This window comes from Thermobia domestica, chromosome 2, assembly GCF_964235325.1.
Source record: "Thermobia domestica chromosome 2, izTheDome1.hap1.1, whole genome shotgun sequence".
NCBI lineage: Eukaryota > Metazoa > Arthropoda > Insecta > Zygentoma > Lepismatidae > Thermobia > Thermobia domestica.
In genome coordinates this window covers 229,772,414-229,799,939 of record NC_137455.1, presented here as the reverse complement: position 1 = coordinate 229,799,939, position 27,526 = coordinate 229,772,414, and the positions used below count along the sequence as shown (strand labels likewise).

Genomic DNA, 27,526 nt, shown 5'->3' with positions numbered 1-27,526 from the left:
AGATCTTGAGGTAGAAATGGAACCATTGTTAAAAAGTGATCAGGAAGATAGCAGGAGCAGCGATGAGTCAACAAACCCATTACGAAAGTGAATGAAGTAAATAGATTAAGAGATGAGTTTTTGGATGTTTTACTTCAACGTTTTATTTTGATTACATTGAGATGTGTAATGCATTATTATTATTTTTATGATGTGAAAGGTTATAATAAATACTTTTTCCTATTACATTCTTTATGAAGTAGGCTTCGCGCTACAGGCTTCCTGAACGCGACAACACTGTACGACAGCGGTGCCGCACTTCCACTTACTGTATGCTGTATCTTCATATAAGCGCGGGGAATTTAAAGATTGACCTGCAACATGGCTCACCGCTTAACGCAGAGAATATGTTGAAGCAAAAGATTTTTTTTAAAAAATGAATACTCTATCAAGTAAACCTTTTTTTGTTAATAGTTTCAAATATTTGGAACACTAGACTTCCAAATTTTCGAACAGTGTTTTGTACGTTTCTCTACCTACCATGGTAAAGGAGATCAGAGCGTCGTACATTTGTTTTAATTACACAAAAGGTATCAAGTGATGAAAATTGAATTTTTCACAACTTACAGTTAATGGATGCATCTACATATTGTACACAGGAAATTATTTCACGTGATCTCTTTTCTGAGATAAAGTCCCATAAACATTGATCTACCAAAAAAGTACGATAAAATACGCACTTTTTCATTAATTTTTAATTTTTTCTCACTACATAGTACAAAGAAAATTTTTATGTCTTAAGTATTGAAAAGACAACATTCCAGCAATTCCAACGAGGTACGACAATGCAATATAAGTTTTGACTGAACGTCATGGCAGCACCACGAAGTCAGGGGCCTATCTTTATGAAATGGATAGTAGTCATCGATACATGAATTCAGTTCTCAATGCTGACTTATTATCTATGTTTCTGTATGCATTTGAAAGTTTTACTTATTAGTAGAGCAACCCAAAAGCATACAAAGCATAAAAGCATAATAGCTATTTACACATATGGTTGGTACCTTGAACATGCTTGTGACTGTCTAAGGGTCCAGAAGAAACTAATTTTAAAAGCATAACTTTAGAAAATAAAGCATAAAGCATAACTTTAGAAAATAAAGCATAAAGCATAATTTAAAAGATATAGCACAATTCTTTAAAAAATCTCTTTAACTTCAAGTTTAACATACTGTATTAATATTTTTAAGAAACAATATTTACAATGCAAAATCATTGAGAACATAACAATGCAACAATGAAAAGCTTATTTTTATTTCTGTAAACTTTTTGGTCTAATCTTTTAACGTGGAGAAAAGAATAGACAAAAAGAAGAAAACTTCCACCAACAATGAATAGTACACAAGAACTCCACACTATACTGTTATCTGTACCTCTTGAAGTTGAGCACTTTCTATACTTATTGGTGGCATCTTTTACTTTCCCTTTCTGTATATATGCACCTCTAAGGCGCACACAAGTGATTAAAAAAACTGACTCGAGTAAAGCCTCTCTTTACAGTGCATTAGGTAGAAAGTTCATTAAATATGAAAGAAACTGGTTGCATAAAATATTAATAAATAGATCAAGATATTTAGAATATTTAATGTATAGTAAACATAGGCGCCGACTTTGGGGGGGCAGGGCACTTTTGGCCCCCCCAATATTTAAAGGTGAGGTACTCGCCCCCTCAATATAATCCAGTTGAGGAAGAATTACCAAAGAGGAGCAAGAATTTCTGTCGTAAATTACGTCGTGCCTTTAATTCAATATTAGGAACAGCCTTCTTATTCGATAAAAAGCACCGTTTTCAAATCGGCGTTTAACCCTTTTAGGATTTCCACTTTTGAGGTAAATTTTAGACTTTCACTCAAACAGCTACTGCTTCCTTACTATTTGTTGTAGAATCGTGGTTCATACCTCGTTTTTCTCAGAATAGCTCATATTTTCCAACGGTAACACTCTCTTGTCTGTATTATACACCAGAAATAAGAAAATTGAAAAAAAAAAAACATGAGATTTTTCGAAAAAAATCGAAATTTTCGTGCTCCTCTGGCCCGGGCCTGGGTTCACGTAGGGATCTGAATTTTTAAAAAGAAATCTTGTTATATACATAATACATGCGCAAAATTTCGTTCTTGTATCTTAAAAACTGAGGTCGGGAGAAATTTTTGAAAGTCTGAAGGTGATCCATCTTTTCATATATGTATATAAATAGAGGAAGTTCGGGTATTATGGAATAGTCGGATAATATGGAATACCTCATTAGCTCGCCTGTGATGTGTTGCTTTCAAGCGGAGAGGAAAGAAACTACTACCTCACGTCCCCATGATGCTCTACAGTCAATCTCCATGTGATTGTGACATTCGTTGTTTTGGTAGATGTGAAAATCTGATTTCTTATTCAGGAATACTTTTACAGGTAAGTGGTTTACAACCTGTATTTTCCTATTGAAATGTAATAGAACAACAATTCTTTATTTACTATGACGTTGGATATACAGAGTGGTAGTTTGATAAGCGCCATTATCTTATACGCCTTCGAATGCGTTTAACAGCTCTTTCGTTTCCAAGCTGGCGTGGAGGGCAATATGGAATACACGCGAGAAAAACATGGTATTCTGTATTCCGTATGGTATTCCGATTACAAAAATATCTATCGGTATTGGGCAATTAAACATACATTTATGATGACAACAATGCTAAGTGTATTTTTTATTACAGCAAATTGTCTCATGATACAAGGGGTGAGCTTGGGTCCAGCGTTCATCATGTTTAATGTGAGCACACAATGACTGTGCCGATCCTGAAGCAGAGTATTATATTTGTGACTTTTGCAAGTAATCACAATCAGTTATGGCTTGGCATTCAGAATTTACATATATTGTCACTGTATTCATTGTATGTTCAACAGAAAACTCATTTCTTTTCTGTATAGCATTTGTATTCCATGCTCGACTATTTCATATTACCCTCCAAAGTGGTTTCTTTACAAATTATAAATTTTACCCAACCCTGTAACGAAACTTCTTTATCAAGATACGCATAAATAAAGCCAAATATGTAAGGCGTATACTTGTTTCCCCTTTTGTTTCAATATGCAATTATTAACTGAGTTACAAGCGAAACAAAAATGGTATTTCATAATACCCGAACTTCCTCTATATATACCTAGGTATAAAATATTTTAAAAATGTATAACGTCATTCCTATTTAGCCTAGAGTCATGGTTCAAACGCCATTTTCTTCAATACAATAAGCCCTTTCCAACGGTATCACTCACATGTCCGTATCATACACCTAAACCAGATAATTAGGGAAAAACTCGGAAGTATTTTTGCAAATCCAACCAAAACATTTTGCCCCTCTGGCCTAGGCCTGGGTTGACGTAGAAAGCTGATTTTTTTTCTAAGAATACATTGTTATGTACATAATACGTTGCAAAATTCCAATCTTGTATCTTAAAAACAAAGGGCAGAAAAATTGTTGAAAGTCTGAATTTAGGCTCTCTCTTTATACACACACATATGTATATATTTATTATAAAAATTTACTGCGTCATTACTATTTAGCCTAGAGTCATGGCTTAAACGTTATTTTCTTTAGTATAACAAGCTCTTTCCAACGGTGCCAAACACATGTACGTATCGTATTCCTGAACCGAAAAAATCGGGAAAACTGATTTTTTTTCTGAAAAAATCTCCCCTCGGAACATTCGCGCCCCTCGTGCCCGGACTCGGCTTCACGTAGAGATCTCAGAAAAAAAATAGAAATATCCAAAGGTACATACAATTCCAATCTGATATCGTGAAAACTACAGGCGACAAAATTTTTGAAATTTGCCTTAAGTAAAAAGTCACGCCCTTCCGCCCCACTTGGCGCAGCCAAGTTGACCATCCGGTTCCAAAACGCATCTGGGGTGTTCTTTGGTCTATCCTTGACTTGACTAATCTTGACTAATAAAAAAACGACTCAAGTACCTGTTATAGAACCTAAATAAGAGGTCAAAGACCATAGTACGCCATGGTAACAAAAGTTACCAAAAATCCTAAAAGAGTTAATAGAGCACTGAAGCTTCAACCAACACTACGGTAACACTGATAGAGAAGTGAAGATCAATGTGGTGCAGTGAAGTTCCCAGAATTTGAACTTGAATTTGTTTTAATGCGTTTACACAAATTGACTTAGGTCATGAATTTAGCAGTGGAGCGGATGCAGCAGACCGAGATCTGGAGGGAAGGGGGCCTTTATCCAGCAGTTGGTAGAAAACGGCTGAATATGATTATATATTTATTCATTGTTTTGGCCCCCCCAATATTTTCTTCAAGTCGGCGCCTATGATAGTAAATATTATACTTTAAACACGATTAATGTAAAACGATGATTGAAATTAATAATAAAGCATAATTTGGAAAAAAATAAAGCATAATGTGGGTTGCTCTACTTATTATTCTACATTCATGTTTTGTTACTAAATTATGAACTAATGCAATCAAAGTGTTTTATTATTATTATTATTATTATCATTATTATTATTATTATTATTATTATTATTATTGTTATTATTATTATTATTATTGTTATTATTATTATTATTATTATTATTATTTCATAAACGTAGATGATAATCTAGGTGCTGTTACCTCTATATCTCAGATTATCGCTTCACCTGGCGCACGCTCAAATGCATCTAAAGTAACAGAAAGATCCCAGAAAAAATGTTTTACAAATAAGGGAACATAGTAGTACGTAAGAAACAGAAAAGAATTCTGTATTATCTCAGAGACCCTAAACCTTGTTCTTCCGCAAGAGCAGAGGTGCTTCATAGTAAAATAAGTAATATGGTACCAAAGGATCTTCTTCCTTTGCCTTTCGTTGAAGCAATTCGGTTTCTTGAATTTATGAATGAAGTAGAACCAAGTTACCACTCACCATCCAGGCAAACTGTAACTCGCCATATTGAGGCCTTGTTGTCTAAGGAGAAGTGTGGCTGCGGAATCGATTGATTTGACAACAGATAGCTGGCTTCGCAGGCTACGGAAAGTTATATTACAATCACAGCCCACTATATGCTTCCATCTAAGTTCAATAAGTTCAGTCCTTCAAATAATTGAAATAGAAGTGAGGCACACAAGGGTAAACCCAACTCAGCACTTAGCACATGTTGCAGAGTAGTGGAACATTTTAGATAAAATACATGCAATTGTCTATGACAATGCTAGTAATATCACAAGTGCGGTACGAGAACTTCCATATGCAAGCATATGTTGTTTTGCTCAGACCCTACAACTCTCTATAAATAAGGGATTGCAATAGACAAAATCGAGAAAATGTTAAGTGTTGTTAGTCGGATTGTTTTCCACTTTAAATATAGTACGTTGGCAACGTCAGAACTGGAAAAACAGTAAAGGTTATTAGGATTGGAAGTACATTTCCTTATACAGCAAGTTAAAACTCGGTGGAACAGCATACATGAAAAGCTTGAGAGATTGATAGAACAAAGAAGAGCTCTTAACAATGAATTATCAGATAGAAATGTAGCAAAGACGTCAGATTGCAAGAAGTTTAACCCTTTAAGGATGTCCAAAATTTTAGACTTTCACTCAAGCAGCTACTGCTTCCTTACTATTTATCGTCGGATCATGGTTCATACCTCGTTTTTCTCACGATAGGGCATACTTACCAACGGTACCACGTGTCGGTATCATAAACCTTAACCGGAAAATCGAAAAAAAAAAAAAAAAAACGGAATTTTTCTGAAAAAATCACCCCTTCGTAACACTTGGGCCCCTCGGGCCCGTCCCCGGTTTCACGTAGGGATCTAAAAAAATGATAAATATCCAAAGGTAGGTCTACACACAATCCTTATGCAAGTTTCAATCTGATATCTTGAGAACTAAAGGCGTGAAAAAATTTTGAAATTTGCCTTAAGAAAAAAAAAGTCACGTCCCTTCGCACCACTTGGCGCCGCCAAGTTGACCATCCGGTTCCAAAACGCATCTGCGGTGTTCTTTGGTCTATCCTTGACTTGAAAAATAATAATAAAAAAATCCCGGCTTAAATACCTGTTATAGAACCTAAATAAGCGGTCAAAGACGATAGTACGCCATTGTATATAAATATACCAGAACTCTTTAAAAGGTTAAACTTCCTACAGACTAGGGATGACCACATTTTCAGGGAAAACGGAATATAATTCTTCCGGAAACTGGATAATTAGAAAGGAAAGACGGAAAATTTTCCGGAAAAACGAAAACGGAAAATTTTCCGGAAAATCGGAAAACGGAAAATTTTCCGGAAAATCGGAAAACGGAAAATTTTCCGGAAAAACGGAAAACGGAAAATTTTCCGGAAAAACGGAAAACGGAAAATTTTCCGGAAAAACGGAAAATGTGATTTCCGGAAACCGAAAAACTCTTTTTTCCGGAAATGGCCATCCCTAGTTTACTATTGAATCATTGAGATTTCCTCTAGTTTTAGTCCTATCGCTACTTCAAGGACGTACAATTGTTTTGGTCCTTATCTTTCCTTGTTCTTTGTGGAAATCAAATAAAATTAGGGGTGTCCCATTTTTGTCCTCGACTGTACATACAAGACCTAACCTCACCTAATATAACCTAAACTTACACCTACATATACAATATGTTTACTAAAGTTGCTTTTTCCTTTCTTTTATATCTTTTCAGAACCAAAGGTCTAACAACATGTCAGATCCTTGAGGCTCTCGATTCTTTGGCAGAGGACAATGATATCCATTTGCTTGATGTATTTCTTCATCCACCAGATGACAATGGAGCAGATACAGACGGTGACTCCGGAGAGGAGGACTGTAATGATCCTGACAGGCTAAGTGGTTGTCAGCTAACATGTGGAGCCGATCTTGTTGCTAACAGAAATGAAGATGATCCAATTATCGATGATATTGTCTACAATTTGATATTTATCAGCCAGGCGAAGAGACGAAGACTGTCGCGAGATTCTTCTTGGTGAGGCTGTTTTGCTAGATCTGATGTCACCGATACAACGTGTTTACCCTGATGTTGCCTTCTCAGTATATTGTGGTGATTTCTTCACCTCTCCTGGAATTGTAACAAAGTTTTTGGAAAGAGGCGTTATGGTAACGGGAACAGTTAGAGAAAATCGAGTTTAAAAACTGCCCACTGACTGATGTGAAAACTATGAAGAAGACTGAAAGGGGAAATATGGATTGCTGCATTGATGAAAGTGAAGAAATATGTGCTACAAGATGGAAGGACAACAGCGTGGTCACTACTCTGTCCAGCGAGCATGGAACGCACCCCCTTCGATCAGCCAAACGATACTCCTTTGCATCTCATTCTAAAGTTGATATTTCTCAACCAAATGCAGTGTTTAAATATAACTTTCATGGAAGGGGTTGATCAAATGGACAGTAATGTTGGCACGTACCGAATCAGCATCAGAGGAAAGAAATGGTATATACCAATACTATTCTGGATGATCGATGTTGTCACAAACAATGCCTTCCTTTTAGCAAAACATTATGGGTATCTGAATGACAGTTTACAGTTTCGAAGAGATCTTGCTCGTGCATTGTTGATGAAGTACGGTACTCGACGATTGCTTCCAGGACCTAATCGCATTCTTCATACCGCAAAATTTTTACCGTACACCGTACGCACGAGTGGTTCAGATCACCTTATTGTAACCGATCAACCAAGAAGGTGTGCCATGTGCAATAACAAAACAGTGAAAGGCGTGTTTTAGGTGCGATGTAGCTCTCCATGACAAATGTTTTCATGATTTTCACAAAGCCTAAAAATTACCTCCCATTTCTCATATACTAACGATTAAAAAATGTTCGTAACGAATGGACAAGAAACATAAGAAAATCGTACATTTCATAAATTCGTTAGAAAATCCTACAATAATATCATTATAAGCACGTTATTTGATTTTAATAAAGTATGTGGTATGAACCTGAAAATATATTGACAAATATTGTACCTCAAATATTCAATCAATAAAACTTTTAAAAGGGATACATTATTTATTTCATATATGGTAATGAAACTTACACATCTTCCCCCCGGGTCGTTTTCGACCCAAGAGTAACAATTGCTGATGCTTATATATTGGCCCTCCGCCGGGTCGTTTTCGACCCAGAGCCGTAATTAGCCAATGAGAGAACAGCAATAAGTAATAACACGGAATTCACAAATAATAAGGCGAAAACTCTCTCTTGTCAAAAATAAATAAAAAATACGAAACAAAAAAGGATACGGGATTATATGGGTTAAGTTATAAGTAAAAAGTCGTTAAGAACAAATAATACAGAAACTAGGTTACGTGTTTGAAAACAATAAGAAACGATATAAAATACAGAGAGCTGAACCGTACGGTACGTGATGTTTGAGCGCCGCCGTTTGGGCGCGGACCTTTGGGCCCCGCCGTTTGGGCACTGGACGTTTGGGCGCGAAGCCATTTGGGCGCCAGACGTTTTGGCGCGAGTTAAATTAAAAAGTCATTATGTTAGACGCTGAGTACTAAGTACGAATCAAGATATCACAAGGTGCCTACTGTAGTGGAAGTCCTTGAATTACACTGGATGTTGTTTTACATACTAGAAATACTGTAATTTCAAAATTCTAAAAACTGAATTAACAATTAAATTTTGTAAATTTAAGTTTCAACCAAAGTTAAGTGTGCTTTTTATTTGATAACTTTTCACATGGGCGTCTCTGGCGGGGGGAACGAGGGGGACACGTCCCCCCCAATATTTTAGAGTACAAAATATTCGATATTCTAATTTAATTTATTTACTAACGACAGAGGCTGTGAATCTATTATAACAGAGTTCTTGATATGTCTCAGGGAGTCTGTGAAGGTAGTCGAAGAATCGAAGATAAACAAGTTGGGTTAGGTACTACCATTTAAATCATTTTCTTCGATGTCCCCCCCCCCCCCAAATTTTATAAGTCAGAGACGCCAGTGACTTTTCAAGCCAAAGGTAAGTAGACCAGACTAGATATGATTGACTGCATTGCATACATAGTGAGCCTATTACGTTAAAAAACTTAAAAAAAACAGGCCTTCTACTGTAGTTATGCAATAAGTGTGAATGTCAAGCACATTTCTAGTGGCTAAATGACCAATATATGTACACTTAACTATTATTTTTCACTTTGAAATCATTCTTTTTTTTCCTTTCGCCACTTTCTTTAATGCAGATTAAATGCTTACAATGGGACGAAAAAAAAAGTGTGTTAAGTTTTGATTTTTGGGTCTAGGAAAATTCGGTGTAAGAAAATTCGGTGTAGGAAAATTCGGTGTACAGAAAATTCGGTGTACGGAAAACTCGGTGTGGGGAAATTTAGGTGTAAGGTAGTTTCGGTGTAATTCATACTGAATATTGCCACTTACGACACTTCATACTGTGAAAACGAAAACCATAAAATGTAACGAATAAAATGTCATTGCCTATTTCAAGAAAAGCACATTTATTTTTTGCCTTGAGTCCAATACCTCTTGCATGTCTTATGCGAGGTATTACTATTAACTACTTTTCATCACACAATAAAACTTACACTTTTTGTCAGAAATAAAACAATTACAACTATAATTTTAGAGAATAGTTATAGGAACAACTAAAAACACCTTTCCTATAGTATATCATAGAACATACACAAGGTGATTCTTTTAAAACTCACGGATTTCATTTGGGTCTAGAATTTCTAACTGAAGTTCGATTTTCATGCGGTTTGTGGCAAATGATCAAGGAACGTTGGGAAATTTATGGAACTATGTTTACTGGTTTAAATTCATTTGGGGTAATATCGGCCACGCGTCTAGAAAAACAGCAAATATTCGCCACTGTACCGAATTGGAATTAGGTGAGGTGCGGTGTGGAGATTTGAGTTTCTTTGTTAGATAGCAACCTCGCGACGGTCAATAAAAAACAGGAAACTGGGCTGTTGTATTGAGAATTATGCTGTGCTACTGTATCAATATGATCAGGACACAGTTACAATAATGTACTCTTTGGAGCAACGTGATTTTAACGTTAAAAAAGTTTTTTGATCTGTTGTTGCTACGCAAAGGGCATTTACACGCAACTTTGCCTCACGTTCTGCCCCAGACAGGAACATAATATGGTAGTTAGTGAATAAATTGCAGGAAACAGGATCGCTTGTGAGTAAGACAGGGAAGCATCGAACCCCGCTGGCGGATGTTGTGGAAGATGTCACTTACCGACTAAGTCACCCAAGAAATCTCTCTGTCGTTTGTAGCGAGAAACCGGCTACTCAACATGTGATTTATGTGTGTTACCACTAACACTTAAATTGTATTCTCACTAACACTTAATTTGTATTCTTCAATTTCGCTTCAAATATCCAATCTCTCATTCGAATTGTAACGTACAATGGCGAATATTTGCTGTTTTTCTTGCGGCCTGCTCGATATTACCCCGGATGAATTTAAACCAGTAAACATAGTCCCATAACTCTCCCATCCTTCCTTGATGATTTGCAACAAACCGCATGAAAATCGGACTTCAGTTAGAAATTCTAGAGCCAAATGAAATCCGTGAGTTTTGAAAGAATCACTCTGTATATACATATGTAAGATGCAAAAATATATTGATCAAAAAAAGTCTTAGTGGAAAGGGCAATATAAAGCAGGATAGTTTTATCAGATAATAGTTGTACAAATAGTTGACTTCTCCTCGAATCAGACATTTTAGTTTGTTTGGCTTAAGTTAAGGTAAACTAGTACTGCAACCTTATTGACTTCTTCTCCAATCAGGCGTAGATACTTTAGTTGAGGCATTTATTTTTACACCTTTGAGTAACATAATTAAACTACGGTGTATGTCGTTTTTGAAGAATTTAGATTTAAATATTATTTATAAAATAGACATAAAATCGTCAGAACATTTTTGAAAAATCTACAATTTTCAACTTTACCCGTCCAGTAACCTACATTTTGTTGTAAGTAGAAAATTCTAGGAGACATCCTCCAAAACAGCATGAAAACAAGTTTTAAATTAAATGTCGATTGGTAGAGATGGTCGCTTCGCTAAATCACACGAACGGACATCGAAAAACAAATTTTTCTTCATGAAAGGGCCATGAAATGTTAAAATCCGTCGAAATCTAGAATTCAAATTATTCCACGATCACGATTTTTTAAAATTTGTTATAGTAGACAGTAAAAGTACGTTCTACACAAAGTTTGAACTTAAAACTAATACGCTCATTTATCCTCAAAGTTGAGTTTTTAATAAATCCTACGCTCTACTACAACGGATCTTTCTTTACACCTAACATTCCCCACACCGAGATTCCCGTACACCGAATTTTCTGTACACCGAATTTTCCTACACCGAGTTTTCTTACACCGAATTTTCCTACACCGAATTTTCCTGCTCCCGATTTTTATATTGGAATGTTAGTAAAAAAAAAGTGATGCCAGAAGTACGGCATACTGCAGTTCCTAAAATCAATGTCTTAGACACCCTGTATGCGAAATATCTTTCCCTCAACTCGATTAGGATTTAGGATTTTTAGATTTCTGGGCTCTCGGCATCTAAGGCCATTTAGCCCGTCACGTTTGAGGGAGCACACTATCCGGGGAAAGGGAAGGAAGAAAGGATTGGGGAAGGAAGGAAGCGGGCTGGACCTATAAATTAGGTACCACCCCGGCATTTGCCTGGTGTGAATGAGGAAAACCAAGGAAAACCTCATTCAGGGTGGCTGGCCTGAAAGAGCGTGTTACACTTTTTTGACCGAGTGCCCCCACCGGAAATCGAATCCGGGACCGCTCGCACCAAAGGCGAGAGCGTTAGCGACTACGCTACGCGGGGCCACTTCCATCAACTCGTGTGCGCGGGAATCTTATTGGTAGTTCTTTATTGGACTTAAGGAAAAGAAGAGTTTGGCAAACGTAATACGAAAGAAAACAAATTTTAATATTCATAAGTTTGTAATTATCAACTTTTTTAAAAAAATACAAAAATTAAATCAATATGTTTTAATTAACATTAAAATTATTAACACTTCGTCTGATTCCTTCATTTCCTAGCTTTCTTATATAATACAAAAATTAGATCAGAAGTACAAGAATCGTGAACAAGCGAAAAATCAATCCATGACGAGGTTAGGCAACAAATGCCACAAACGCACTAAACTATTTAATTTAGATGAATAAATAAGATAGAGTTAGAAAATATACAGATAAATGAGGTGAGATAAAGATAGAAGGGTAGGAAATGTATATATCTTGATTCGCGCTTAGTTTTCAGTGCCTAGCATACTTTATATGTTGTAAATTGTGATTTTTACTATGTACCTCGCGCCCAAACGTCTGGCGCCTAAACGGCTTTGCGCCCAAACATCCGGCGCCCAAACGGCAGCGCCGAAACGTCCGCGCCCAAACGTCCTGTCCCGGAACCGTACGGGACTGTATACCTATTTTTGGGACACCCTGTATAACGTGTGATGTAATAATCACAATAATATACAAGTCCTTTACATTTTCAAGAGACCTTATGGTTGATATGACTCGTGTGTACAGACCAATGTTTAAGTTTAGGGAAATTTTCACCAGTTGGCAACATTGCGAGGGAACTGCGCGATTCCTATCGGACCAACAGGCGACTTTTGCCCCTCCACCGCGAACACACAACATTCTGGCATAATGACACATACTACTTGTAATTTCATAAAGGGAACGACAGTTTTTTTTTTTTTTAAATTGCACTATGTCAAACATACTACTGTGCTGGTGTACTTTTGGCGCACAGTTTGGAAGACTTAAAGGTAAAATTCAATACTTTGCGTGAAAAGAGATTTTTATAAGGAATACATCACTACAGGCAACAGAATTAAACACAAAGTAATACAGCTGTAGTGTACATTTACAAATATAGGGTTACTAGTGTAAAATCCTTACAAATGCTTTACGCACGAATAAAACAAGTTGAAGGCATACGAAAGATGACTCGATTAGCCACTATCTTCCACCTGCGGCTGTATATTTCTGCAGTGTACAGAACATAGGGCTATATTTTATGTTTACATGTGAAGTTTTACTAGTATGAAACCATGACAAGAGCTATTGAAACTCGCAGCATTGCCAAAATCCACTTCTTTTCACTACACTCACATACGCGTATATCTACCAGTGTTGGGCAAAATCAATTGAAATCAATTGTAATTGATCAATCAATTGAAAGTAATTGCTCTGAAAATCAATTGCAATTGATTTCAATTTGTAATTGACAATTTCAATTGCAATTGAATTCAATCATAAAATTTGCAATTAAATTTCCGTCAATTGTTAATTGGTCACCAGGCAATTGAAACTTGTAATTGTTAATTGCAATTGACAATTGAAACTTGTAATTGTTAATTGCGATTGAAATCAGCAATTAAAACTGAAGATAAGATGTGTGTATATTGTGTTGTCCACTTGTTACTGTTTTACATATTTCAAATAAGGTACTTATAAGAAATGCTGGATACCTACCATTCCTTTCCCCCCTGGGAAGAAAGCCGTGAAACTAAGTATTTTCTAAATATTTTATGTTTATGGTTCTATCCCTCTCGAAAGAACTCTATATACCCGTCATGCATACAATAGGAATGGGTACGAGCGAGTTCGAGCGAGTTTTCTTTAAACTCGACTCGACTCGAAGCAGACATCTTTGAGCTCGACTCGAGATCTCGGCCCGAAAAATTTCCCCCAACTCGACTCGAATTCGGATCGAGTTTCCAGTCGAGTCGAGCCAATTCGAGCTAAATCCTTTGTGTTGTTCCAAGTACTACTATCTTCAAGTATCCTACATAGACAATATAATTATCAATGATACTACTACTATAACTAATTATTATTATAACACCGTGTACCTTTATAAACATGGAATATAGGCGGTTTTTATCTGAATACTAAAAATTAGTTGACTGTCGATCTCGGTCGTCAACAAATCTTCAGGAGGCAAGGACATCGGTCACGAGGTTCTAGGTTTGAGTTCAGGAGGAGCAAGTATTCGGGCTCGAGCCAAAAATTGTTAAAAGTTATAGGACTCCAGCCAAACATGTTCAAAACTGCTCGACCCGGGTTTAGGGTTGTCCACGACTCAAGCGGCTCGCTCACAGCTCATTCACTTATCGAGCCGAACCCAGAAGTGAACCGAGCCAACAGCTCATCCAACCGAGCCAGCTCGGGCCGATGGCTCACACGAGCCGAACCGAACCGAGCTGATTGCTTACCCCAACCGAGCCGGTTCGAACCATCGGCTCAGTTAAGCTGACTCGAACCCAGCCTATGGACTCGTTTCAACGAACCTGGTTCAAGCCATTGGCTCCAATCGAGCCGAGTCGATGACTCGTCTCTACCGAGCCGGTTCAACCCATTGGCTCAATTGAGCCCAGTCGATGGGTCATCCCAACCATCGCCGGCTACGATCCCTTAGCGCCTTACCATTTTCCTCTCGTAACATGAGATTTAGCGTACACGGGGTAGTTGACCTTTTGGCCGTTGTGGCGCTACTGACGTGCACCAAACAGAAGGACAGGTTGTCTATTGTCACACAAGTCTGAGTGGATTTTGACAAGTGTAGTGTGGTGTTTTACGTTATTTTTTTTCTTTTTGCTAAAAAAAAAAAAAAAAAAAAATCGCGTGGTGTGTGTGTAGTCACTATAGTTTAATAATAGGTATTTGCAGTATCTTTATGTGCTGAAATTAACAGCACAGAAAGCGTTCTTTTATTGTTTTAACTATGGTATATTGTTGTGTACCATTTTGTAAAAGTAAAAGCGGGAAAGGGAACTCTGTATCTTTCCATGAATTTCCCTTGGATTCTCAACAATCCGATGCGTGGTTGAAGGCTATATCTAGGGAAAATTTCACCCCAAATTGTAAATCTAGGTCATCTGTAGTGTGTAGTTTACATTTTAGTGAAAATGATTACCGTTCAGACACGAAAAAAAGAATTCTCAAGAGAGGAAGTGTTCCAAGTGTGTTTACTGACTACCCCTCCCACAAAATTCCGAAACTTGTTCAACCCCGTAGAACAATTCTCAGAAAGAACATCGACATAAAGAAAAGAGAAATAAAATCATATGTGAGTCCGCAGTTCAGTAGTGAACACAACGAAGCTGCTGCTGTTAACTGCAACGATTTACCTAATGAAAACAAATCGGTGTGTTCTATTGGGCTACAAACAGATAATCAAACACCTGACAGTAAGTTGAAAACAGCTTGGATAGAAAAAAACAAATTACGGATTAAGTTGTGGCGAGCACAAAAGAAAATACGCGACCAAGAGCAACAAATAAACACTTTGAAAGATAAATTAAATTCTTTCGAAAATAAATATAATTCCTCATTAAATGATATACTTGCTGCATATAAATGCGATCCAAATAATCAAAAAGCTGGGTTTCTCTTGGAGCAAGTGCTTTATTTCAATAAATCACGTCCTCGGTGGTCTGCTGACGTAATAAAGAATTGCATTGTTTGGCAACATGTTTCTCCAAAAGGCTACAAATATGCACAAAATGTTCTTCAACTACCTAGCCGATCAACCTTGTCACGCTATGTTGGAGATATGTCATGTGATGCGGGGGTCACACCTCTAATCGAGCAGCGTTTATTATTAGAGTGCAATGAAATGAAAGAAGCGGAAAGACTGTGCTCCCTAATGATAGACGAAATGTCAATAAAACAACGTTTAACTTACGACAAGAAACTCGATGTGTTCTTCGGCGAGAAAAATACTTCTTACGTAGCTGAGAATAACAATCAATCTGCCAATGAATTTGATTCAAGTTCTGAACCACCAAAAGTTTTAGAAAGAAAAAAAAAATTGTACTTGCCAATAATTTACTTTGCTTTCTTTTGTGTGGTATCTCTACGAAGTACAAGCTACCAGCGGCGTACTTTTTCTCTAAAAAGTTGTCAGGTGCAGAATTGCATAGACTGACATTAATTGTTATTAATAAAGTTGAGGCATGCGGGTTTCGAGTGTTAAGGCTTGTCACCGACAACCATAAAACTAATGTAAATATGATGAAAAGACAGTCAAGCAAAAAATCTTAAACCATTCGTTGACCATCCCGAAGATTCAAGCAGACCACTATACATAGCTTTCGATCAATGCCACATACTTAAAAATGTTCGAACAATGTTTTTAGAGAGAACAATGTATGATGGAGAGGAACAAATTAGTGGCACTCACGTGAAAAATTTGTACGAGTTGCAGTCCAAAGATAATGTGAAACTTGTCCGATTTCTGTCTCGAAAACATGTTTCACCAACAAATTTAGAGAAAATGAATGTTAAAAGGGCTAAGCAAATATTTTCAAACGAAGTAATTGCCGCAGTGGAATTCCTCAAAGATAACTCCGTTCATTCTAAGGCGCACACTTTCTCAAGTGCTGGTGCAACTTTAAAATTCATGAGAAACATAAAAAAGTGGTTTGATATTCATGATGTGTGTAGTCGAAAATACAACCAAGGAAATCCAGATAGGACGCATTTCTTTAGTATCGATGATGAGAGGTTGAAGTGGTTGGAAAATGATTTCCCCAAATACTTGCGTGAGGTAAAAGATTCAAGTGAGGAACATGGATGTACATTCCTCAGTAAGGAGACGTATGAGGCAATTTTACTTACGTCAGAGTCTACAGCTCAATGCGTTCGGTACCTTCTTCGATCAGGCTACCACTGTGCTCACTCGATCCTTTAATAGTGACCCCATCGAATTATTCTTCAGCGGTTTAAGACAAATGTCTGGGAGCAATGATATGTTGGATAGCAGGGCCATTGTATGTACAATGAATCGAATTCTGAAAACTGGATTACTATCGCTGTCTTCCATCGCAAATCCTACCACTATTTCACAGGAAAATATTCCCAATCACTTTCCTGGTTCTGAAGCATATATCCCCATACCAGATACAGTTACAGAATTATTGACTGGTCTTCATGCCGATCCTAGTAAGTGTTGTTTTTGCTTGTGTAATTAATTTTATTTATGTTTCTGAGTAGTAATGAGATCTATGAGTAGGTTGGTTCTTTTCTAAAGAAAAATAGACCTAAAACCTTTAGCTTATGGGCAAGGGCGGCGATTTCTGTGTAGCTTTGGGGGAGCCCCATAGCAGATACGCGTTGGTAGAACAGAAAAACGAATTGGCATGTATTGTAGAAATTGGAGAACTCATTAGGAGAGCCCATTTCAACTTTAGGGCCCGGGCCCCCAAAGCTCCCCGGGATCGGTGCCCTTGCTAATGAGATAGAAGAAAGCAGAGCCCTTATTTCAGGTACTATCCCAATATCACTTAGTGTGCCAGTGGTAACCCCAAATTTCCCTAATTATCTAGATAAAACGATTTTATTTACTTTTGTGAAATGCAATATTGTAGTAATACATTAGTAGACTCCTATTTACATCTTATTAGGACAGATAATAATGATTTACAAAAATCCCATGTTTTAGAAAGATATTTATGTAGTTCTGACAATCTAATATTTGAAACCTACTAATACGATAATGCCAGGAAAAAAACAACCATTTTGCACTAATATGGTAGAAAACTAGACACATTCATTAAAGTGTAAACTAAAAGTGAAATTCAGCTATTAAATTATAACTCAAACGAAATACAATTCTGACTTTACGCAATATTTAAGCACAAAGAAATTAATCACTTCATAACATTTTAAAGAAAGTAGTCACTTCATAACATTTTAGCCTATTGTTCACTACTATTGTCACAATTTGTATAATATTTCAATAGTTCCATTTATGGCTTTCTTTTCAGAAATTGAATCAGATACAGTGAAATTAGCGTCTACTGCTTTCTTAGGAGGTTTTGTAGTTCGGAAAATTACTCAAAGTATAGAGTGTGCCTCATGCCACAAACTTATTAGTCAGGACAAGTGTAATTCTACGCTTATGAGCTTGATATATAAACAAGACAGTAGAAGCATAATGTGCTACCCCACAAAAGAACTAGTATGGGTGATTCACATTGTTGAAAAGTTTGTTGATAGGGCCCATCGGTTTGTGAAAACCCGAATTTCGGAAACTCTTTCCGCTTACATTGTTTCTTTTCTGTAACACACTTCGTATTTACAGTGCCCCATTTCGGACAATCATTCATTCAGATTAAGTGTCAAAATTTGTGATATAATAGTTCCAGCATTGCTGAAGAACATAGCAGATGCTGAAACGGAACGTTTTGAACATGTCAAATTTTTAAATACCAAACCATTATCTCGGAAAGTGCTGCGTTTGTAATTTGTCAAGGATTATTTTCCTGGTAAGTGTGCTTGTTTTTTTAATTATTTTTAATTAACCGATAATAATTGTATTCAATTTTAAAAATAGTTTAGTTTTTGTGATACTATAGATATGTTTACCTAGAAATAAGGGGAAGGGGACTTCAGAATTCTTTTCCTGTTATAGTTATTTCATTTGCCTGCTACACAGCGACAGAAAAAATTGGTGCACGTAACTAGCGCCACAGCGGCTCCTAAAGGAACTAGGCCCCGTTCGCTTGTCTACGCTATTTGGGAAGGCGCTAAGAGATCGTAGCCGGCGATGTCCCAACCAAGCCAGCTCAAGCTGTACGCTCAGTTGAACCGAGCCGAACCGGTTGACATCACTATCCCAATTGGGCTTCTACTTTGGCTAAAAAATTAGACCGTGCAGTTCTCAGTCTTGATGGTAAAAACTACAAAAAAACGATATGAAATCTTTAGTTTTACGTCCCACAGTTATGCCGGTTAGGCTAAAGGAGACGTTGATGATGGGAAATGAATGGAATGAAGAAAGTGGGAGGAAACGGCAGAACCCCGAGAAAACCCACGAGCACGGTGTTTGTCCACCACAAAATACAAACGGCGCAAACTGGGATCGAACCACGGACCTCAAGCAACGGAGATGAACGCTCTAACACTGAGCCACCGCGCCCCCTGGTAAGAACTACAGTATATACTTATATTGGTGCTCACGGCGTCATTAACTTGTTCCGGCACCAACGAAGTTCGAGGTACTTTGTTTTACATCTTTTGTGTGTGTTTTGTGCCGCGCTATGCGCCTATTCCCACATTTTTTGCATCACCGGAAGTGGGTCAAATTGGGCCTACAAATATGGCGGAACAAGTTATTGCTGTTCCGCCACCAATGAATTTCGAGGTCGTTTCCTTCACATCCTTTTGTGCTGTTTTGTGCGTCTACTTCCACGTTTTGTGCGTCATGGGAAGCGGGTTAAAATTATTAGGATTAGGATTTAGAATTTAGATTTCTGGGCTTTCGGCATCTACGGCCATATAGCCCGTCACGTTTGAGGGATGACATCCCTCGGCGAGCACACTATCCGGGGGAAGGGAAGGAAGAAAGGATTGGGAAGGAAGGAAGCGGCCTGGGACCTATAAGTTAGGTACCACCCCTGCATTTGCCTTGTGTGAATGAGGAAAACCCAGGAAAACCTCATTCAGGGTGGCTGGCCTGAAAAAGCTGTTACGCTTTTTCAACCGAGTACCCCCACAGGGAATCGAACCCGGGACCGCTCGCACCGAAGGCGAGAGCGTTAGCGACTACGCTATGGGTTAAAATGAGTCCTCAAGGTGGGACGAAAATGAATCACTGTTCCGTCACCAACGAATTTCGAGGTCGCTACTTTCGCATCGTTTAGTGTCAGTTTCTTGCCGTTGTGAGCTCGTATTTTCACGTTTTGTGCGTCACCAAAAGTAGGTCAAAATGGGCTTCCAAGATGGGTCAAAACTGACCAAGAGTTCCGCCACTATCGTACTTCGAGGTCGTTAATCTGACATCGCGTACCCTTTTGTGTGCCTATTTCGACGTTTTGTGCGTCACTGGAAGACGGTCAAAATGGGCCTCGAAGGTGGGACGAAAATGGCCCACTGCACCACCACTACCGAATTTCGTGGTCCTTCCTTTCGCATCGACTAGTGAATGTTTCGTGCCATTTTGTGCCCTTACGTTTTGCGCGTCACCAGAGTGTGTCAAAACGGGCCTCCAAAGTGTGGCGAAAATGACCCACTGTTCCGCCACTATCGAATTTCTAGGTCGTGTCTTTCGCATCGTTTAGTGCTTATTTTTTAAAATGTTTTCTGTGTCTACTTCCTCGTCTTGTGCGTCACCGGAAGTGAGTTAAACGGGCCTTTAAAGTGGGAGTTAAATGGCTCACTGTTCCGCCACTATGGAATTTCGGGGTCGGCTCTTTCGCATCGCTTAGTGCTTGTTTTGTACGTTTTTTGCGAGACCAGAAATGTGTCAAAATTGGCCTCCAAAGTGTGACGAAAATGACTCACTGCTTCGCCACTACCGAATTTCGTGGTCCTTCTTTTCGCATCAACTAGTGAATGTTTCGTGCCGCTTCGTGCCCTTATTTCCACGTTTTGCGCGTCACCAGAAGTGTGTCAAAATGGGCCTCCAAAGTGTGACGAAAATTACTCACTGCTCCTCCACTACCGAATTTCGAGGTCCTTCCTTTCGCATTGACTAGTGCCTGTTTTGTTCCGTTTTGTGCCCCTATTTCCACGTTTTGTTCATCACCAGAACTGTGTCAAGTTGAGCCTCCAAAGTGTGACAAAAATGACCCACTGTTCCGATACTATCGAATTCGTAGATCGTTACTTTCGTATCGTTTAGTGCCTTTTTTTTTTTTTTTTTAAGTTTTCTGCACCTATTTCTCGTCTTGTGCGTCCCCCGAGGTGAGTTAAACGGGCCTTTAAAGTGAGAGTTTAATGTCTCACTGTTCTGCCACTATCTAATTTCGGGGTTGGTTCTTTGGCATCGTTTAGTGCCTGTTTTGTAAGTTTTGTGCGTCACCGGAAGTGGGTCAAAGTGGACCTACGAATATAATGAAACAAGTTAATGCTGTTCCGCCACCAACGAATTTGGAGGACGTTTCCTTCTCATCGTTTAGTGTGTATTTTGTACCGTTCTGTTCGCCTACTCCCAAGTTTTGAGCATCACCAGAAATGCGTCAAAATGGTCCATCAAGGTGTGAGGAAATAGAGCCATTGTTCCGCCACTATCGAATTTGGAGGTCGTTTCTTTCGCATCGTATAATGCCTGCTTTGTATCGTTTTGTGCTCCTATTTCCACTTTAGTACGACAACGAAAATGGGTCAAAATGCTCCACAAGTATAGCAGAGTAAGAGCACAAATCATGCATAAGCGCCATTTTCACCATCGAATGTCGAGGTCGTTCCCTTCACATTTTTAATGCATGATTTGTGTCGCTTTGTGCATCAGTGGAAGTGGGTCAAAATGGACCTTGAAAGTGGAATAAATATGTCTTTTTCTGCCATATTTGTAGGTCGTCTTTGATCCACTTTCGTTGGCGCACAAAACGTTAAAATATGAGCAGAAACGGTAAAAACATGCACTAAACAATGCGAAAAAAACGACCTCGAAATTCGATACTGGTGGGAGAGTGGGTAGTTTTTCTTCCCACATTAAATGCCCATTTTGATCCACTACCATTGATTCACAAAACGTGGAAATAGGCTTACAAAACAGTAGAAACACGATGTGAAGGAAACGACCTCGAAATCGTTCCTGACGGAACAGCATTAACTTGTTCCGCCATATTTGTAGGATAACATTGACACATTTCCGGTGACGCAGAAAACGAGGAAATAGGCGCACAAAACGACACAAAAATGGAAATTTAGCTTAATGACATGGAAATATTAAGTTTGTAAGCTTAATTATATGGAAAATTTTATACATTTTGCCTTTACGTTGGTATACTTTACGTTGATTTGGGACTCAAATTTTATCCTTTTTTCCACTGAAAAGTATCTATAACTCAACAAGGAAATAATTATAATAATTATCTATATAATTGAATTCATTGTAATTTGGTCCATAACAAACACTTTACCATTTCGTACTAGCCGTTCTGCCCGTTCTTCGTACGGATCAGATAAAATACCAATATAATCAAACTGAACAACGGGATAACAATTAAGAAACATTTCTAAAATTGGATATATTTTGCGTGAATATATATCCAACAACGTACATTTGTTTTTATTGGCAAGGCCGATCGGGGCTGAATTTGAACGTAAACACTATCGGGGGTGTCACTATATATCTGAGCAACCCCGATAAATATGGATTCGACACAAATATTGGTCATTTTCTACTACTTTTACATGTCCCGGTGAACGTCCCCTCAGACCCCCTTGGTTCGAACTGTGAAAAAAAAATCATCTCTGGCCCCCAACCAATACCGCGAAAACTACGAATGTGACACTAACATCTGCCATTTTCTAATACTTTTTACATATCCCGGTAAAAGCCCTTATGATCCTCTGGTTCCAATTTTGAAAAAAACAACACCTCTGGACTACAGCCGATGGGGGCTGTATTTGGAAATCAAAGCCTGTGGAAGTATCACCAATCATCTCAGCGACAGCGAAAACTATGGATTTGACACTAATATCAGTCATTTTCCATTATTTTTACATGTCTAGCAATTCCCCACTCCCGGTGACTCCCGGCCCGCATACAATGGTGGCTAAATTTGAAAATCATCGCTAATGAAAGTATCACCATTGATCTCAGCGACCGCGAAAACTACGGATTCGACATCGGTCATTGAGGATTATTTATACATGTCTCGTGATCCCCTTTATAATGTCCCCGTTCCTTAGCTGATGGGGGCTATATGTGAAAGTAAACGCGGTCTTGAGTTTCACCATTGAGCTCAGCGACCCCGAAAACTATGGATTTGACATTAATATCGGCCATTTTCGATTATTTTTTACATATCTCGGAATTTCCCCGTCTGGTGACCCAAGACCCGCATACAACGGTGGATGAATTTGAAAGTCATCACTAATGGTAGTGTCACCATTGATATTAGAAACCGCGAAAACTATAGATTTGACACTAATATCGGTCATTTTGGATTACTTTTACGTTTCGGTATCACTTCCCCCCCTTCCCGTTGACCCACGGCCCGCAGCCGCATAGGGTGAATTTGGAAGTTAATGCGATCGGAGTTTCACCATTGATCTCAGCGACCGCAAAAACTACGAAATCCACACTGATATCGGTCATTTTCTACTACTTTTACATGTCCCGGTAAACGCCCCCTGAAAACCCCTGGTTCGAATTTTTTCGAAAACGCTTTGCCTTAGTGTGGGACCTGGACCAAGGTATCTTTGACCAAAATTTGGTAACTCTCGGTCCACTCGTCTGGTCCACAGGCCGCACAAAGATAGACAGACAGACACACGAACAAACTCTATTTTATTTATATTAGAAAGATCAGATCCGCCGTTATTGTATTAGTGCGGTGCTTAAGCGATTGATCGTAGAAATTCAAACTCCGATGAGTGATAATTTTATAGGCTTGTTTCATTACAAGTTTAAACTCTTTACTCAGTAGAGAAGAGGGCGTGAATCATGGGTCTAGTTGATGACAATGGGTCTTGGTGGGTCTGTGGGTCACAGTGGTTCATGGTGGGTAGTGGGTCAGAGTGGGTCGTGGGTCACGACATGTGGTGAGTCAATTGGTCGTGGCTAAAGTTTTCATCACCCCACGCCCTCTCTGAACTACAGTGTTGAAAATTAATCAGTGAAAATCAATTGCAATTGATCAATCAATTGAAAGTAATTGCTGTGGAAATCAATTGCAATTGAATCAATTGCTAATTAATTTCAATTGCAATTGAATTACAGAATTCAATTGCAATTACTTTCCACTGCAATTACTTTCAATCACTTGATCAATTGCAATTGATTCTACTTTTTCAATGGCCAACTGCAATTAACAATTAACCATTACTTATTTCAATTGTTAATTGCAATTAACAATTAAATTTACAGATTAATTGTTAATTCAATTGAAATTTGCCCAACATTGATATCTACCATTGCTGATGCGCTTGCTCGCATCAGACGCAATACTGCGCTGGGTCACCAGTTTCACCCAGCCCTGACTCTGTTAAATCGAAGTCGTACCTTTATATGCCATACATCTAGAAGCCATATTTATACGCAAACTGTAAAAGGATTGTAACCCTCCAACAATGTACTTCTGGTGGCCCTCTGGAATTATATCTATGCCAAGTGAAATATTTACATGTCGCCCAGCGAAAACCTTTTAGAGGAAAATAAGAAGGGCATTTAATCCGAAGTTGGACGTCCGCTTTCGCCACGTTTTTCCGCTGTTATCTCATTTCCACGTTTTCTGCAATTTATAATTAGGTTCATTAATCCGTGCTCTTCACAAACTTTTAAAGAGTTTGCTCGTTATCAACGTATGGCTTCACAAATGTTAAAACTGTTACTTCATTGCCGTTGTACATTCGCCATGTTGATAACATAAATGCTCGTTACTTTCCCACAATGCAGCTGTTCGGTTATCTTGCGCCAAGTGGTTCTCTCCGCTCGCCGTGTAGTCCCATGTTTATAACGGCTTATATATAAACAGATTTTTAGAGACCCTTATATATTATCAAGCACACAAACTATTAAATTATCCATATCTTTCCTGTAAATTTTAAAAATTTTCATGGAAACGGACGCCCAACTTTGGAACTTAACCCATAAGAAGGAAATTACTGAAAAAAATTATAATTTTTCAACAATTCTTTCTAGTGGTGCGCCAAAAGTAAACCAGTACGCTATAAAAAAAAAAAAATCCTAAACTACTCTACAATAACATGGCTCTATTCGCATGGAATTTGTTGCTAAATGATGAATTTTGGTACTGTATGCAGGGGCTCTTTTCTATAATCAACAACCTTCCTAATTTTCTTGATAAGCATTTTTATAATACAAATAAAAATATATAAACTATTGAGCACAGGTAGGCTACATTAAATGAATACTTAAGGTCTTTGTACCGTAGAGTAAGTTCAGGATGTCAAGGCTCTAGTTTAGTTTAGGGTAGGGTAGGTTATAGTTTCCATTAGGTTTTAGGGATCTACACTAGCACTCAACCAATACTTAATGCATATTTATAAGTACAACGACAAGTTACATTACGAAATTATTATGACTCACAATTCTGTACAAAAATGTTGAATATTAAGCTGTAAACAAACCCCATCTAACGAATGATCTCCACTTCGCCAAACAAATCAACTTCATAGCCGTACGTGTACCTGTCACACTGCACTTTACAGTAACTATAAATATGTGGTTATTACCTTACTCATAATCTAGAGGTATACTCTGTAACTATCATACCACTATACTACATTTCTTCTTTTACGAACAGATACACACTCGTAAGAGGAAAAATATAGTAAACAGTGACTACGTTAGGCTTAAACTATTACTATTGCCGTTAAATTCACGGAAGCATAATAATGTTTTTACTCACTCTACTTGTAGCATCTGATACTTCCCGCATTATCTGCTCAAAAGCAGCAGTTTCTTCGGCCTGCTTCTGATTATGCAGCGCAATCTTTTCACTGAATTTCCGTGGATTCGCCATTATGGCTACTAAAGTTTTGACTTGCAGCTATCGCAAATGGCCAATAGAAGTGTGTCGTATTAAGCACCATCTGTTGGGAAAGATTTGACGTTTGAGCAAAAGTATGGCAATGTGCGTGTGAGGACTGTTTGACGAAAATTTAAGTGTTTACAAATAGAGTTTGTGATCTGTGTTGTTTATTGACTGATTGTTTTTTAATTTCCTTTGTACTTCATTGGAACAAAATAATGTTCTTACTATCAAGACATCTGAAAATGACAGGAATTAAAGAAGCTATCACAAAGCCAAAGTTATATTACGATTCTTCGAAGTATACTAGCAATGTATTGTCTAGAAATATTCCACATAGTTATAATTCTGTTTTATTCGAAAGTGTGACAGAAGAATCTAGCGCTATACCAAGGACAATTCTACGGGAGCGGTTTACTGTATGCTGCCGTAGATATACTAGCACACTGCTCCAGAGCTTCAAAGTATATAAGCCAGGTTGCAGGTCGTACACACATGACAGAGGGTCAAAGGGTTCTTTACCTTCTCTGATGGACTTCCCCGAAATACTGTGGCCCAGCTTAATCAAGAGTATCAGAAATTGGATACTTGCAAATTTAATAATCACTCCATATTTCGACCGTGAATTTAGTATAGCGGAGTTCGTTACAGGATCAAAACAGGTAATACGTTAGTGTTGCTACGATAAACTGTGCGGAATATATTTGTGTATGTTAAACATCACAGTTGCGAGCGGGATAGGGCCTAAATAAAATTTATCCTAATCTTAGTGTACTAACGTAAAGGGTACACGCAAAGAAAGTAAGTTCAGGCTTGCTGGCGCTTCAAAGCGGCATGAGGAATGAATTTTGTGTCTAGATCGTTAGTTCGTATCCCTAGCCGGTTTGGATGGTATAGAACTAGCAAAATCTTAAAAACCTTAATGGGTGGTGATCGGAAATGTCCGAAATATTACAATGTCACTGTTACTAGTGACATTGTAACTTATGTTCAACGACGTTGCCAAAGCTTTGGTCCCCATTACACTGTGATTAATGGCTTACACATGTGGGTTCTTTCTTTCTATATAGAGAGGGGGGAAATAAACACGACCAACTTGCCTGCATATATAGATCATTTCTTCTCAATGGAAAAATAAATATTCTGTTGAAAGCAGGTTGAAAGTGTCAAATAAAGCAACATCAAGCACTCGGAGTTTCCAGACTACTTTTTTCTTCGCCAAAACATTAGACATACTGGGCGGTAATTCATTAATCGAAGGTTAGTCACAGACTAGTTAGTTAGCATACTAAGTCTTTTTTAACGAAGGTGCACTACTCCAACCTTCTGTTCAGTTTTTGTTTCATTTTAATATCGTATATAATACCTACGAAAGAAAAGGTAATAGTATACATGTGAACCCCCTGATCTGCGTTTCTTCTGTGTTCTATTACCACTTCTACATGAAATACCATAAATTTTCTACATAGTGCAATAGTAAGAAGTATCCATGTGCACAAGATATGCGATATGCGTTAAATTCCATCCCCCCCCCCACACACACACATAGTCATATATATAAAGTACAAGGGCACTACACATGCAGATATAAAGTACAGGTACGTTCTTTTTTATTTTCGTATCAGTCGATAAGTAAATAAAAGTCGCTTTGTTACCCCCTTTGTAAGTTCGTACATGCTCAATGAATAATCCCTAAAAGTATGAGCGTCCTGCTCCTTCGGGAACTGATGCAGCTTCATGTATACTATATCCAAAGAAAATGACTCACTGTACCGCAATTTCCCCTACCTCTCATATAATAAGTTAAAAATATGCTATTCTGTTTAATGAGAGCATACATATATTCATAAAACATGAACGTTTCTTGTCAGGAAATTCATTCTTACTACCTTAGAGGGTGTCTTGAAGGAAGAGGGGGCTGATATTTAGTATATTAGCCAATCTTGCACATATAAGCGTGCAGTTTTACTATACGGATTCATAGTTTAATAGTAGAAGTAGTAGTAGAGGTTGGTTGGG

At 38.0% G+C, this 27,526-nt stretch overlaps 2 protein-coding genes across 19 annotated transcripts in view; one reads left to right on the top strand and one right to left on the bottom strand.

Moving 5' to 3' along the window:
• Positions 1-25,523, bottom strand: part of LOC145678400 (CREB-regulated transcription coactivator 1-like) — a 783,526-nt gene extending 758,003 nt beyond the window's left edge. For 9 of the 15 annotated variants that reach the window (XM_081748486.1, XM_081748487.1, XM_081748491.1 and 6 more), the window contains exon 1: positions 25,385-25,519. In XM_081748486.1, the coding sequence (XP_081604612.1) occupies positions 25,385-25,498 (114 nt within the window). In that variant the 5' untranslated portion in view covers positions 25,499-25,519. Of the gene's footprint in view, positions 1-25,208; positions 25,233-25,384 lie in introns of those variants that run through there. The other 6 variants (XM_081748495.1, XM_081748498.1, XM_081748492.1 and 3 more) reach the window with 4 other exon arrangements.
• Positions 25,524-25,716: 193 nt separating this feature from the next.
• The window catches only part of LOC145678401 (m-AAA protease-interacting protein 1, mitochondrial), a 143,039-nt gene continuing 141,229 nt past the window's right edge, over positions 25,717-27,526 (top strand). Inside the window, exon 1 of one of the 4 annotated variants that reach the window (XM_081748501.1) lies at positions 25,717-26,169. In XM_081748501.1, coding sequence (XP_081604627.1) covers positions 25,726-26,169 — 444 coding nt within the window. In that variant the 5' untranslated portion in view covers positions 25,717-25,725. Of the gene's footprint in view, positions 26,170-26,222; positions 26,768-27,526 lie in introns of those variants that run through there. The other 3 variants (XM_081748502.1, XM_081748503.1, XM_081748504.1) reach the window with 3 other exon arrangements.